A 17,312-nucleotide genomic window follows, 5' to 3' on the forward strand; every position below is an offset into this window, starting at 1 on the left:
TAGATGAATGATTTTGTTGTAAGTGGGTGCTGTAATTTATATTTAAAATTAAAATAAAATAATACTGATGAACAGAAAAAATCTTACCTGTCATGCTTGATTTTAAATATTTTTTAAGGATGTTAATAAAACAATTGATTAATACTAAAACTTTACTACATATTAGGAACTGTAGATACATAAATAAACATTTAAAAATAAATCCATTTAAACAATTACAAATATAACAATGATTTATCACAAATTTTCATATAAATATATAATAAGGAAATTCTCAGTGCATTTCTACCACATTGCCAATAGTTTCAGAAGTGCTATTAATAATGAAACAATACAGCAATTAGGATTAATTTTATGGCTAAAATTGTATAATTTAACAACACGGTTATTAAGTGGCATAATGTGTCTGTAATTTTTGGTGTATTTTCCTTCAAATCCTTCGGTTTCTCTTATTATTTCATACTGCAAATATAAAATGTTTATTATAATCTATTGCTGGCTAAGCATTACATTACCATTAAAAACACATTTTATTTATGTATAAATGTTAAAGATGAAATGTTTAATGGGAAGAAGTTAAATAGTAAAAAATATATCTTTTATAGCTAAATAAAAAAATGTGAAGCATACAAACGGTTTAGTTTGCTAGTTATTTTTTCTCAACAGAGTAATAATTTAGTTAACGGTTTTTTTTCTAAAGTAGGAAATATTTTGGGCGGAATATTTAGGAGTAACATTCTTTTATTTAAAAGAATTCAATCTCACCTGATCTAACGACATATATACCATATTAGGAAAAACAGTCCATTGAACAATCTCATAACATGGTGGTGTTGTTAAGGAACCTTCGTATCTGTAAAACTGGTGCAAATTTTCGGGTAAAAGAAATCTGGAAAAATGATATCACCAAATTAAATAAAAACTATAAAATGGATCAGGAATCTGCACTTTTGTACATTTTTTTTTTTCATATTCACTTAATCAAATATTTTACAATATAGATAGGTAGGTACCTAGTTTAAAATTACCCATATACCAATGATTGTTCCTAATAAAAAATAATGTTGTATAATAGTAATCATTAAACTTTCACATAATATTGCTACTTTTCTAATGGAGCAAAATGCTCATGTTTAGATATGGAAAAAAAAATATTAATAGGTACAACATTGATATACATATATGTATGTATAGGTACAATGATAATTTATTATTGAATACAATATTAACATTTATTAGTTTACATTGTGTGTTAATTTAATTTCCTTTTGAATATTTATTATAAAAATGGGAAGATTAACAAAAAGGTTTAAAAGATAAATAAAAGTGGATATTTCTAAAAATATATATGTATTTACTGTTTTAAAACAGGGATCAATCCCTAGTTAGACAGTTAAGATGTATCATCAGCAAAAACCAAAAAATAAGTATTTACACTTTTACTACTCATCAAAGCTATTGTGTATATATATAACTAAATGTAAATTGTTATAATAAATATGTAACCATAAATAAATATGGATGTTTCTGTATGAAAATGTGTATATTTCTAGGACACGTTATTCAAACATGTTTGATAACATATTACTGATGAAGATACTTAAAATTTTTAAACAAATATTTGTGTTTTCGTTTGAAAAATTTGGTTTTACTTTATAGATAATTGAAGATAAGTCTCCTAACTTCCCATTGTAATGGGGGCCCAGCGTAGGTAGCGGGATTAGAACGCCACACCTCCATCTTACACTCAGACTTTAATCTTCTACATATTTATTATACTTTTGTGTATGCAAACATATTTGACAAGTCCACTGTCAAGTATATTTTGAATTTATTAATTTACTAACAACATTTACACGAAAAATATTTTTACCTGTTATTTTGTTTCTTTTCGAATATGCCCAAATGTTTTTTCAATACATACTGGATTTTATCCCCTAAGAGTTTATAAAATTTACATAAATACCATTTTTCACTATGTATTTTTGTATTATTTAATTTAGTACTCACTGTTATTTGGCATATTTGTTACTCTGTTTTCTTACTAAAGTATAGAGTGAGATTCTAGAAACAATATCATCATTATTACTATTTATTTAAATTATGTTTTTATATTTTTTTTTCTATCGATTTCAATGATGCTATTATTATGTATATTTTAATATGTATGAATCTAAAATTGTCTTCTTTGGAATTTTATTATTTACTATACATACTTTCTTTTTCTGGGTTGTTATTCTATTGCATCGCATGTCATTATAATTTAATTTAATTAATTTGACTATTTATTTTTTATTGTTAATTATTATGGCTTGACACGGGCACAGCCTTAAAAGCCTTTATAATTTCATTGATATTTAAACGTGTGTAATTTTAAATGAATAAATGTTGCCACAGAGATGGATAATATTTTTTGTAAAGAGTGTATGGATGTCTACTGGTTTACAGGGATGATAACCTGTCATTGACCGGTGTAAGGTGTAAGTGATCACCACACACATAAATATTAACACTTTGAGCACCGGCCAAATACACATAGAATTTACCCTGTGCCCGGCCCATTTTTGTGAATTTTCATGCATTGTGAAGGGTTTCTTAAACGTGTAATTATTATGAAAATACTAAGTTAAATCAATTTTAACTTCTCATATTTATTTAAAACAGTTTAATTAGTCATTTTTGGATGATAGTTTTGCCAACATTGGTCTTTATGGAGAGCCACATTGCAATGTTCGCATATATACCTACAGCATCTCACTCCTTTTTTTGTGTTTTGTATCCCGGAGCCGTGTAAACACGTGATTATAATAACCATAGCGTTGTGGCCCGGTCTTGTGTTTTCACGTAGTTTACCAGCAGCTAAAAATTACTAATAAAAGTCACCAGATGTCAATAAAATGCACTTTTTTAAACAGCTGCTAAATCACGTGAAAACACGGGACCGGGATACAACGCGTGGTTATATAATCACGTGTTTACACGGCTCCGGGATACAAAGTGTTAATAAAAATGATGTATTCGAAATTGTAAATTGATAGTTCTAAAAACTTACCTGGGAACAAACTGGATGTATTCTGTTGATCCCACTTTGGATGTTGCTTTTATCGCTCCCATCACATCAGAGAGCGCGGTGGTAGAATTATGTATTGAAAACTGAAATAAAGATTTTTCATAAAATTAATCATTTAAACATTCACAGCATGCATTTGAATATTGATAAATATTTTCTGAAATAGGAATTATAAAGTATTTTAAAATTATTAAAATACTGCGAATGTGATTGATGATTGTTTTGAACAAATGTCAAAAAATAAAAACGTTTTTTTTATATCTAAGAAAAACTTGGTCAATTAAGTACTTTTTTTTTATTGCAATAAATTGATGAATTGTGTCAACATTAATTTATCAAGCTAAGGCCAATCAGAAAATATTTTTAACCTTTCTATTTCCGTTGACATGGAGGCATTCAATTAAAAGAATTATAAACATTTGTTTTCATTAAAAACAATATGTATTATATCTTTTATCCATTAATTCTATGCTATTACCATTCCTGCACTTCTTATACTGTCTTAAAAAATATGGGTAGATACTTTGATCTGCTTATTAAATTGACATTAGATTATTTAAACTTTCACTTAGATTTTTTTTTTAATTTACCCATTTGGTTTTTGGTTTTGGACACTAAAAAACATAATTAAATATCATGAACAGAATGTGTTTTTAACTGTTTAATAATGTAGCAAGCCTAAAATGACAGAATAACCCGCTAAGCCTTTATTTTAAAAGCTTGTCAGCTAAGTTAAGTTCAAAGGACTAATGACATATTTTGTAATTAATTTTCCCAAACTAATGTAAAGCAACAGTTTGGTGTAATATAATAAATGTGTATTTTGTTTACCAAATTCTCATTTTACTCAAACACAGCTTCAGCAACAATCTGTTCAAATTTGAATTCAAAAAGTTTGATTCAAAGCATTTTGTAAAAATCAATAAAGTAATCTTATTGCGGATAGTTTTTACAAAACATCATAGTTCAGCAACTATCTTGTCTACCAAAGCATCTTGAATTATCATTTAGATATTAATAAATACAATATACAATACCCTACAAGAGAATTTACCATATAAAAAACTCCCAACACTTGTAAATCGTCCTTCTGTGTGACGCTCACATCTCTTTTATTTCTTATTAGGTTTGGCTTTTTATTTTTGTGTACAAAATGTGCTTCCAGTGGTAGTCTGTAATAACATACAAAAAGTCAAAACAAAAGTAGTCCAATCAACTGCCTGAAAATGTACAATGACCTATCACATAAACCAAATCAACTGCCATTCGAAAATTGAAAACATTATTGAAACCTTCCTAAAACCTACTCAACTAAATATACTATATTGTATTATAATATAAATCTGTTTTTGAAACCTGCATGCATAGACTATGCCTGCATGCATCTTATTATTTACAGATGAAAGATAAATACAGTAAAATTATCGTACTCTTATAAGTCAATAAATTAAAAAATATGTGTCTGATCAAAATTTTTGTAATAATACATTTAGAAGCAGATTGAGTTTTTCTAGTTTATGGTGTTGTGTGTCGTTCCCAAACTTTATCGACATTTTGGATTGTATTTCAGATTCATCATCAGTGTTACAGTACTATATTAGAAAGTTGTTAACATTTAGAAGACTATGTATGTCGCACAAAACCTATCTTAAAATATTAAATGAAAGCACCCATTTATAAGAAGTTGTTAGATGAATTTATGGCAATTTCATATTTCGGTAGTCAGATGGCAGAAGGGACCATCTGTAATGTTTTCTGTTTTTTAAGTTTTCAAAAGTCTTAATAAGTATTTCAGCAAATAAACATAGAAAAAAAAACAGCGTTATTTAGAATGGTAATTTATTATTAAAAAGTAACAGTAAAATATTTTAGTTTTTTGAAATTGAGTGGTATTTCAGCTCTCCTGAACATTATTGAAAATTACAGACAGTCCCTTCTGCCATCTGACTACCGATGTATCTAATCACTTATTTCATTTGTTGAGGATAAATATCGTATAATATATTTTTCATTGGCTTAGGTCGTATATATAATTTAAAAAAAAAAAAAAAAAAAAATGAAAAAGGAGAGTAGCTAACTACATACAATAAGTTATAGTTTTCATTTCAGTTTTCAAAGAGCTAAATAATTGCTTTTTATTATTTTTATGTGATAGCCAGTACCTTTTCCCATTCAATGTGTGCTCAGAATTCCAGTGAAAGTGTATTTGCAGTAAAGAATATTTCCCTCTCAAAGCTCCTCCGATAACATAAAGGTCGTCTTGCGGGTTTATAATTATCTTGACTAGAGAAAATGATACATTACTTATGTGTATTGCCGATTTATTTTAATCATTGTTTACAAATCAATAATTTCTTAATTAAATTAACTGTAATATCATCAGGTCAATGCTAAAGTTGCAAATCTACATTTCAGATTACAAGTTATATTAATATATAATGTTATCCAAAACAACACACATGGAATTATGCAACAAGAGATACCCACATATTTTTAAGCTTGTTCATTGCAATTTATATATTTAAAAATATTAGCTTTAAATTTTATGCCTCTATTGTATTGTGTTAATTCATAAAATTCTTATAAGTACGTAAAAACGAATTAAAAATATATTAACGTTTGAAGCATAAGACTGATCATATTGTTTTGTTTAATTGAAATGTGTTGCAATTGTTGCACCAATTTAATTCAATGGGACCTATAATTATCATATCGACCCTACACAAACGATTTTTTTAAGTCATATTTCATAAAAGTTGAACTTTTCCCTCCAACCAATTACTATAGGAAGCTGAACTTTTGGAACTAAGAGAAATTTATTTCCAACTGTCTCTAAAATATGTTTTTATGCGCTTACACTTATTTCCGAAAAAAAAATAGATCTAGCCAAAGAATGAATATTATATTCAAATATTATAATATATGTAGAAATTTCATGTTGTATATCAAGAATCAAGTATAGACACTCATTTTTCATAGCTGTAAAACTGTTCAACCCATTCCTTGAGGATAATAATATGATAGAGATAAAGTATTTGAACTTGTGTCGTTTTTTTTTTAAATCATGGATTAAAATCTTTTTTTTCATGTATGGCACATACAGCAGAACTCTGTTTATCCAAACTCCAGTCATCTGAATTGCCAAATGTCCGGATCGTTATCAGAAAATAAAATCTCGAAATAAGGACCCCTCTACTCGTAAACGAGTTTCTTTGTCAAAGCAATTGACTTTGCTGGACATGTTTAAGTAAGTTTTTAATGTGATTCCAATTCGCTGTATTATTTCAAAAGCAATAAAAAAGTGATCTTAGAGTCAATGTTGCATTTTCTTTCAAAACGTTGCCTTAATTTAATGGTTAATCTAACTATTCGGGCTTCTGCATATCCGGATAACATCTGGCACGCATTGATCCGGATAATTGGAGTTTTACTATACGTACTTATTTTTTTTTCATTTTTACCAACATTTATGTTTTTATATTAACTCTTTTCAAAAAATTATTATTTCAGTAGCCTTTAATGATTTTTTTAAAAATTTTACCCACACACAGGCCATGCCTTTGTAGGTTTTTCTTTTGTTTACTTATTTGATAGTGTATTTTGTGTTTGTAACATTTATCATAAAAAGCCAAAAAATAATAAAATGAAAAAGAAATATAATATAAAAAATATTATATGTACCATGTAAATAAAAGTAAAAAGAAGAATTCAAAATATTTAAGGTTTTTACATAAACTTTGAAAATACTTAAAAGTTTATGAAAGGATATGATTAATTAGACGGTAGAATTCATTATCGATAACGTTGTTTACAGTTATTATATTTACTGGTATATTTTTAAAGCATGTTTAAAAAACTTATGTGACCAATTAAGGTTGCATAGTAATAAAAAAAAACTATAAATTTCGATTCTAAAATTTCTATAACAATACCTACATAATCATGTTTAATAAAATTTGTCGCTGTGTTTATGCATCAGAATAAAATTTTGATCACTTTTTAAAAGTACAATTAAATTCAGATTTGAGAATAGCATTTCAATTTCATTTAATTATTGATTTCTCCTTCCATTATTATTACTTACTTGTATATCCATCATTCAAAACTTGTGCTGATATTTTTTTATCATAATTGACAAGTTTGATTTCAGAAAACGGTTCCGTAACTTTCTTTACTAGTTTGTGAGGTAAATCGATTGGAGATTGCTTCTTTCCATTGCACGTGGGTGGCCAATTCTCTAAAACAATAATATTCCAACTTATGTTTTTTTTTCCGTCACTTAAATTCACTCTAATGAAATTGAATGAATGACACAAATAAATATAATAATAAATTTAACCCGTAAATACATATTTTTTTCATTAAAATATAAAGAACATTTGGCCTCTATATTAATATCAAATGTTCAAAATTAATCCTAAAATACCCAATTCTCTGTAACAAGAATTTCACAATTTATAAATATAAATACCATATTTTGCGGACGATAAGACCCATCAGACCATAAGACGAACCCTAAAATTTATCCATTGAAAAAAAAAAATATTTTGGACGATAAGATGCATCGGACCATAATCACTTCTCTACAATACCGCAGAGTGTGTACGGACCAACTACTGCTTCACAAAATTATCACAGGAATAGTTGACTATGCAGAATTACTTAGTTTAGTAACACCTGTTTCATGTACCAATAAGTAAAACATTGTATTTTAAAAATTATTTTTTTCATAGGACCTTTTCAGTGTACAATACCAAATTTAAAGACATAGACTAAAATCACTGTCAGATTTAAAATTGAAGACACTTTAATAATAAATATGTAAATATCATCCTTGTCCTAATCCCGCCCCATTTACAATAACTGTTCATTAAAAAAAATATTTTTTCTTTGATTATTAAAAAATAAATATGAAAATAACATTTTTATATGTATGAACTTATATGTATTCATATATAAAAAAAATATGCATAATATTTTCTTTACTAACTTTGTACACTTTGTGGAAATCTATTATTGGTTCTGAGTTTATACAATATATCTGTTTGTTTACTGTAAATATGTATGAAGAACTGTTGGTTTCCTAAATAAAATAAAATAAAACGCATCCCAATTTTCGGCTCAATTTTCAGAGTAAAAAAGTGCATCTTATGGGCCGAAAAATACAATTTATACATATTTTTTAGAAAATTCACACAGATGAAATTTAATTTATGCTGATAATAAATGTAACTTATTTATTGAATTGGCATTTATTTTATAAGATTCCATTTAAGTTAGAAAGTTAATCTTAAATCAAACACTGATTTGAGTCTCCGAAAACATTAGTTTAAGAATGCAATAACAATCAACACCCGCATCAGTAAAGGTTAAAAGGCTAGTTAGGCTTTTTAAATTTGCGAAAATTCAACAGATGGGGAAGAATTAAATGAATATGGATGATCCAATGACAGGTCATCAGCCCTGCAATTTTTTTTTAAATGCATATTTTTTACATTATCCATACATTTATTGAGAATAGAGACACAGCCTATACTGACACAACTAGAAACGAACCAGTGAGCTTGCCCCGATTCACTAGAAAATCCGTGTTGAGTTTGGGCATGCATAGACTTCAATCTTCCCTTCTCTAAAATGTTCTCCATCTCTGTTGTAATAATATTTTTATCTTGATCTTTGTTTTTCTCGGAGTACGCTTTATAAGCCAGATTATCTGTTGAAGTATCTGTAGAAGGCATATCTTCGAATGATTTCTTTTGCCTTTTTTAAAAAAAATAAGTATATACATTTTTAAAATTATTTGATTTACTGAAATATTTCAGTTTTTGGGCACTTTTCAACGAGTTGTAAATAACTCACTATTAGAAAATGGGGATCAAGTTGGGGTAGAGTGGGGTTTGAACTTTGGACCTCTGACCCGTGAGTCCACAACACTAGCCACGGGACCACAACCTGATTCTTTTCAGGTTGTTTGTACTATTTGGGATGTATTTTATATTTACCTCCTAAAATGGCATATTTAAATCAAAGGCATATTGCAAAAATAAGTCATCTTTATTGTCTTTCAAAAGTGCATCCACACTATTTCTATACATTCATGCATATGTTTTTCGGTTGTATCTAATATACTAATAAAACTTTAACTTTTGTAGCTCGCTTCTTTGGATACAATTAGAATGGCTTCTGATGATGCTTAATATAGCACTAGTCACAATAGAATTCTTATTCTGACTGGGACAGGACTCACAAAACAGCAATATATTTTTAAGCCACATTGTCCTTTGATTTCCGGGCACACAAAACAGTGTTCAGCATTTTTTCCAACATTGTCATAGAAAAAACAAACCCATAACTCCGTTTCACCGTGGGAGTAGGCAGAGATGATGGAACGCCGTATCACTCCCAATATATGGGGATTATGCTCATTCGTTTCCTTTCTTTCCTTCCTTTTCTTTCCTTGATTCCTCTTTCTCTCTCCTTCCTCAAAAAACCTAATTCCTTTCTAGTACTTAAGATCCTTCAGTATGTTGTGAAATACACCTCGAGAATCACATACCACTAATTAAATCAGTTTAGAAAAAAAAATGTACCTACGCTCTTTCTACCTTTCTTTCCTTCTCTTGATACTTAAAAAAAATCAATAGATAAACTTGTATTTTATTTTTAAAAATATATACATTTGCATTCTCATTACCCAAATATTTCAATTTTGGGGGCATTTTCAACGCGTTGTAAATAACTCACTATTAGAAAATGAGAATCAAGTTGGGGTAGAGTGGGGTTCAAACTTCGGACCTTTGATCTGTGAGTCCGCGACGCTAGACATGGGACCACAACCCGACAAATTATGCCCCTATCATCTTGTGGTAATTAATATAAGCCAAAAACAAAACATATAATTAAATTTTAAAAAACAACTTTCTTTATAAGTACTTATTTTTCTACCCTACATTATTGCTCATCATCTCATAATTAAATTTATTTGATTTTAAGTAACTTTTCGTTTAAGCTGTTTCGCAGTGCTCAAGACAGGAAAGCTTTCTCCCAGAGATTATGTAGTAACAACCCTTTTCCCAAGTTTTAATCAACGTCGGGGAACTGACAGGACACGTGAAGAAGAAGACACTAACTTCTGTTTGTAACTACATATTAAAATTGACAGGGTACCTACACTACTTATGTTTGTATTAAAATTGTCAGCTCATCCTAATTAATTATTTAAATATATCTACTCCGGAGAATGTATTAGTTGAATGTGTTTATTTTCTAGAACTTCATTTTATTAAATGAATTTAAAAAAATAAAAAAAAACATAAATTTAAGTCTAGAATATTCATTTTAACTTTCCCATATAAAAGCGTTTTCAAATCATCGCTTTTTTATGTCTTAAATCTGTGTTTGTTTTTTTCTTATTTTGAAGTTTATTATTTAGTTTATGTATTATTTTACTTACCATCTGCAGGATACATCCAATGAGGACCATCATCAGTATTCCCTAAAATTAATAACACCAAAACATCTTAATAGAAGATAAGATAATAAAACACAATAGTACAAAATTACATTGTAATTTTGCTAATGTTAGCGTTTTATTAACAAAATTAAAATGCAGTGCTATTTGCGCTAATTAGTGAAAAGGGCACTTTATCGATGCTAAATGATTATTATTCTTAATAGTGTCAGGGGTGGTATCCTGAACCACTCTCGTGGCACGAGAGAGCAGTTTTTCTTGTGCCACGAGAGTGGTTCAGGATACCACCCCAGAGTGGTCTATTCACATCCAGAACAGTCTGAATGGATTATTATTTTCTTGATGATTATTATTCTTAATAGTGTCAGGGGTGGTATCCTGAACCACTCTCGTGGCACGAGAGAGCAGTTTTTCTTGTGCCACGAGAGTGGTTCAGGATACCACCCCAGAGTGGTCTATTCACATCCAGAACAGTCTGAATGGATTATTATTTTCTTATTTATTTATCCACATCAAATAGTGGATTTGTGAATATCATATGCTTTGATTAGGAAACGAACATGGAATGTATGGAATTGGGCATAGGGCACTGCAATAGGAACTCACATTACAGCATAAACTATTTTTTCAACATTTTAGTAAATATTTCAAATGTAATTCGTTTGCAATGAGGACCTTCAGTGGTTTTCAATTTTTTTTATTGGTTAATAGACCATTAAACTATGCAAATTTAACAAAAAAAATATGTATTGTATTATCAGCGCGGTGATATTGAAATTTTATGTATTTTTGAGAATATTCCGCATGTGACATCTCCCCTTCTTCTCGGTCAGTTCTGCCGATTTGTCAGTTGACTTACTGTAAACTGGAAGTTTATCACAACTCTCTTATCATTGGTTGATCCATAAGAACTAGTGACGTCATTCAAAGTAGTTATTTTTTATTAAAACATTTATTTATTTTTTCATATATTTTCAAGAAACTTCGCTGTATAATTTAATACTCTAATTTTTACTGCGTAATTTAAAAGCAATATTTTTTTACATTATTTCCAAAAGTATTATTACATTAGATCTTTTGTAATAAAAAAAGATTTGTTTAGTACAAAATTGACCTCATTGTTGTACCTTCTTGTACAATATTTAATGTTTTATTTATTTTTTATAAAATGTATTAGCCAGTTATTACTGAATGTCTAACCACTATGTCTACCGGTTTTAAGATGTAAAACCCACTAAGATACACCTTCACCATGGTAGTTGCACAAAAAAATATAACCAGTGTGATGATAGGACCCATGTTATTAGAAGCCAATACTAATGCACTGATTATATTCTGATTATCTATACATTTTAATCACCAGTGCACTGATTATACCTTAATTTTTTTAAATGATTTATCTTGTGAGGGTTTTAAAAAATGGAGCATGTAAGTTTTAATTAGTGTCCCGACGAAACCGGTAGGCATAAAAAAGTCGGCTAGGGATTGTAAGTTATCAACAATTATTAACTAACATTTAATAAAATGTTCGACCACAAAGTTAATGCTTTAAATATTAAACATAAATTATTTTTAATATAAAATAATTATTTATTATTGTCATACGATTTTTATGTATTTATTTAAATCTTCAATTACAAAGAATAAGTATTTTGGCAGACATATTGCCAATATCTTCCAGCCAACCAAAAATAGACTGGCCAAAAATTGTACTAAAAAACAAAATATGTATCAAAAGGGTCATACATGAAAAAAATTAGTTAAATAAAAATAACAGCTGACTAACAACAGCAAAATAACATATTAACTTAAATAAAAGTACATTATGTTACAGATATTAAAGGATGAGAAATGTGGAATCAGGAGGTATAAAATATAGTAAAATATTACACTAAAAATATTTTTTCAAAATTCATCAAATCCTTAATCAAACCTCACTATTGGAATCTATTTAAATAAAATAAGATTGATTTTCATGTTTGTTTTTTTAAATACCCAAAAAACTTTAGTTTTGCTTTTATTTTTTTATAATCTTAATGCACAATAATTGTTTTATTTTGTATTTAAAATCCCTTGCGATATTACAATTATTTTACAAACTTACCCAAAGTAAAGAGCATTAACAAAATGAACACCAACATTATGATCACTAATATGATTTGTGATTGTACGATCGCTATAAGTTAAATAGGATATCCAATGGACACCGGTGTAATATAAATGTGTCGAGTCGATCACTTTTCAACCATGATTAATAATAAACACTGCACTGAGCCATGTTAAACTTTACTATGGCATCAATTAGGGATTAACACGTTAAGAGTCCTGTAGAGAATATATTTTTAACTGTTTCAAAGCTCAGGCAAATAGAAAGGTAAGTAAAAAAAAATAATAACATTTATAAATTAAGTCTTCTTAAATTTTTATTTAACTGATGGAATAATTACAGTACTTTTCCAATTATTTATGTTTCCGAATGGGCACTAATGTAATCTACTTAACCCTTTATTCAATTAACAAGATTAAATTATTGTGTATTTTCTCACAATTATTTACCAAGTAGAAAAAAATGCAACAATAATAAGCATGTACTTATTTTTACAGAGTCGTGTCATATAATAAGTTTAAATGTGTATATTATTTTTTAATGTCAACTTGAAATACTATTTTTAAAACTTGTGTGCTTGCAAACTTATATTAAATAATTGTATGGATCCTTTGGTAAACTGATAAATCATTATTTAAAAATAAGTATGTGCGTTCTCGTGATTTACCTAGATATTTCAATTTTGGGTGCCATTTTAAAGGATTTGTGAATACCCCAATTAGAAAATAGGAACTATTTGATATTTATGTTAATAACCGTAGGCAGCTTATTATCATTTCTTTTTTTGAAATGTTTTATTGATTTTTGTATATTAGTGCTAACATATGAATAGATATGAAAGGTATGCAATGTTTTTTTTTTTTTTTTGTAAATATTGATGCGTATAGGTATATTGACATATTTTACTGTTTGTGAAATTAAAGGTAAACATATTTTTAAAGGTAAATTAAAAAATATTTTTAAAATTACTCTGATCTCTGATCGGTGAGTCAGTGACACGTTTTATATTTTAATCCATACCAAAAATTTATTATAATTTGTATTTTAAGTATATCAAAATGTTTGTCATTAATTTTCAATGAATAATCCTGCAATTTGGAATGGCTTTTTATGTCCCTGAAAATTATTATATTCAGCTATAGAAAGGTACCAAATAGTTTATTTTCAAATTAAAATATGTTGGTTCATCAAAATATTCTCTTCCATTATTTTTTTATTCGTCACATGTGGCAGCAACTTAGCTGATATGTATAGAGATTTCTTTTACTCTTTTCTTTTTGCTAAATTGATAGTGAGTAAAAAGTGAAAAATGTGGATTATTTTGTGCAGTATAAATACATATTTAAATATCTTTGTCAAAAATTTGTTATGCTGTAAAATCAATAATATTACTCGATTTATTAATTTTTGTTGCACAATATTTTTACAACAAAAACTTTGCTTTTGATCTCTTCAATATTTACAGTTTTTTCCTTACTGCATTTAGGTTTAAAGATAGGACATTTTGCATCTGAAGTTAGAAGTTCGACTCTCCACTTAAGACGAACTTGATTTTATTTTTTTAGCAAACAGTTAGGTATGTGTGAAAAGGTGGAAAAGTGATAAAATTAAAAGAAAAGTTTATTTAAACAATAAGTAAAACTTTTTTTTGAAATCCTCTCAATAAAAATGATTATTTTTTATTTAAAATATAAAATATGCATTAAAATATCAAACAGGCAATAAAAAAATAGGAAATATTCTGGATGATATAACTTATATTAAATACAATTTAGAAAGAGTGGCTCCTAAAGTTGAAATAAGTCAGTTGGTAGAAGCGTCAAAAATTCAGGAATCAACTTTTTAAAATGTTTTTTAGTCTTTTTTTTCAATCCGTAATTATCCTTTAAATCTAATTTTTGGAATTTAGATTGTTAGCTGTCGTGGTTTAGTTGCTTTTTAAATAAGGATTTTCATTTTATTTATTTTTTATTATACTTATTTATTTTTTTTGTAATTTCTTATTTTTTTCAATTATTTATATATATATATTTTTATTGATAAAAGAAATATTTGAGTTCTTATGATTTACCCAAATATTTAATTTTGTAAACAACTCACTATTAGAAAATGGAAATCAAGTTGGGTTAGAGTGGGATTCGAACTACGGGCCTCTGATCCGTGAGTCCGAGACACTAGCCACAGAACCACAACCCGATTATATTCTCAACCCCATATTCATATTCTTCTGGTTATGAAGTAGCTTCAGAATAATTATTTTTATGTAATTTATGTTTTTATATTGCAAGTAAATCATAAATGTATATGTACCATTTTGCAAATAAACTCGGCATTTAAGCACTGAAACTGCAATCGAAAATTATTATTATATGTATGTTTTTGTAAATGCATATATATGAATAAAAAAGGGTTTATTAAAAGTAATATAAATCATTTTTTAAATGTACAAATGTACCTATAAACCTATCTATTTGACCCAGTTACAGATCCCACTTCAGTTTTTAACTGGGGAGATAATTGAAATTGCATGGATGTAAAAGATCCGCCATCCTGTTGTGGTTCAATAATGATATATTACAATAGGCTATAGGGATCATGCACTGCATGCACTCTTTCTATTGATGCTTAGTAATATACATCTATATAACTTCCAACCTATACTAAAGTGCAAATGGACATGATTATAAGGTATCACTGTATAAGTTTAGAGAGTAAATAAAAAAGGAAAGATATTGTCAGTGATACTGCAACACCGCTTAACCTGTTTTTTTTTACGAAATTGTTTTACTGGCATAAATTCGTCACATGGACTAAGAGCGTTAGTTTTAAATTATTGCTATTTTTACTCTAAACGATGATAGTTTTTCTGATACTTCAGTGGTATTTTTGGTTGATTTAAATCTTAAGTAATGTATAAATAAAATACCTTTTAGGTTCTCTGTCAAAAAATCAATTGATAGTTACACAGTACTGCAGTATCACCGAGGATATCGAGCCATAATCAGAAGAACAACGTAAGCGGCATTTTTAGTAAATTGCGTTTTTTTTAAAGGAAAAGTGTTCCTTATTTCCCCCTGCACAAGTGTTAAAAACATCATAGCTCTATAAAATTCACCTGCCACATTTAAGGATATTTATTTTTATTTATTTATTTATTAAAAGAAAACAACCGCCATTTTAACAAAAAAATACAATATTTTCAAATAATGTATTACTCTGCATCATTCCACTCTTATTATTTTTTTTTTACTATTATATATATTTTATTTTTAAGCTAAGAAAAACAACATAACCGACGACAATGTAGGCGGTTATGCTAGCTCACACCACTGTCAGAGTTATAGGCAAAATAGCATTACCAGCACTATCTTAAAAGCGGAAGGTATTTAAACAATTTGGCTCTCATGTCAGTATTGGCGGTAACTAACCATTATAAATCCCATTTACCGAATTATTAAAAAATATATAAATGGGACGAAAAATTTTAAAAACCTTCTCCTGCACAATTCACTATTTGTTGCTTACATTGTTCTGCCGATTATGGCTCAATATGAGATCATGATCATCATAATACCCTTATCTGCACCTCATCATATACCACCACCACCACCATCATTGGTGCACCAAATTAATGCAGCGTATCTCCATCAGTAACACTAAGGTGATCAGTCTTAAATTTCAGGCTTATGTCCAGAGACAGTAAAATATTTCAGCGCTAGACAAATAAATTTATATTTCATCACAACCTTTCCAGGAATCAAACCTAAGGCCTCAAGCATAATGGGCGAATGCACTAACCACAACTTATCACCAATTTTCATCTGAGAGTAGTCATCAAGTAAAAAAACTCTTGGCCAGGATTCTGAATATTACAGTTAAAAGGAAAAATACATCTAATATGAGAAGTAAGTAAAGCCTGAAAACATAGATTGTTACAGCATTTCTCCCACTTTCCCACTCCTATCCTGTATGACTAAAATAAATATTTAATTACATAGAACAAGTTTGGAATATTACAAAAATAGGTAACTAAAATAAAAATTTAAATTCCACTCTTTTACCCCTTTATTTCCCGGTGACCATAAACAAATTATTATAGAGCATACATCATTTTTCGAACTTCGGGGCTTACTGAAATAGAATACGATTTTCGATCGTTTTTTGAAGATTGTCTTGACACAACTACAAACCATCACGCCGTTTCCTCGTAAGGGTAGGTAAAGAGGGTAGCACGCCACATCACTCTATTTTTGCATATAGATCTCTCTTCATATACATTTTTTCTTGCACGCGCGCTGATTATTCCGACTTTTGATATGTCCATCTTGAAGTATTTGTTAAATTTGGTCATGCCATGTCTTTCTCGGTCTTCTCCTATTTCTACATCCATCAACATTCGCATTGTAAATATTTCTAGCCCTTCTTTTGCTGTACGAATGGACAGAGCGAATGCTCTACATGTTCAAACCAGCGCAGAGCTTCTTTCTTGATTTTGTCAATAATGCCTATCTCGCCTTGCATAGTATTAGATTGTCTTTGTTGTTCAAAAATGTAAAATGAAGAATATGAATAAGCTTTACAATATCTATGTTTCCCAAAAACATTTTTTTTTTTAAAAATCAATAGGTACACCGAATGTTGTTTATGAATATCGAATATTTTGT

The 17,312-nt window shown here is 28.4% G+C and overlaps 1 protein-coding gene across 2 annotated transcripts; it reads right to left on the bottom strand.

Annotated features, from left to right (window-relative positions):
- Positions 1-141: 141 nt before the first annotated feature.
- Positions 142-13,065, bottom strand: LOC148285697 (putative carbonic anhydrase 3). 2 transcript variants are annotated; one of them, XM_088236492.1, is made up of 8 exons: positions 12,646-13,065; positions 10,524-10,565; positions 7,155-7,307; positions 5,233-5,353; positions 4,125-4,242; positions 3,053-3,153; positions 766-889; positions 142-462 (listed from the first exon to the last, which is right to left on the bottom strand). In XM_088236492.1, exons 1-8 carry the CDS (start codon positions 12,680-12,682, stop codon positions 286-288), a joined length of 873 nt encoding a protein of 290 aa, XP_088092618.1. In that variant the 5' UTR covers positions 12,683-13,065; the 3' UTR covers positions 142-285. The 2 variants fall into 2 exon arrangements, with proteins under 2 accessions (XP_088092618.1, XP_088092688.1); XM_088236562.1 differs by lacking the exon at positions 142-462 and adding an exon at positions 2,011-2,064.
- Positions 13,066-17,312: the final 4,247 nt, after the last annotated feature.

Source organism: Micrasema longulum, unplaced genomic scaffold (genome assembly GCF_059751315.1).
Source record: "Micrasema longulum isolate JH-2025_06_02 unplaced genomic scaffold, ASM5975131v1 h1tg000012l, whole genome shotgun sequence".
NCBI lineage: Eukaryota > Metazoa > Arthropoda > Insecta > Trichoptera > Brachycentridae > Micrasema > Micrasema longulum.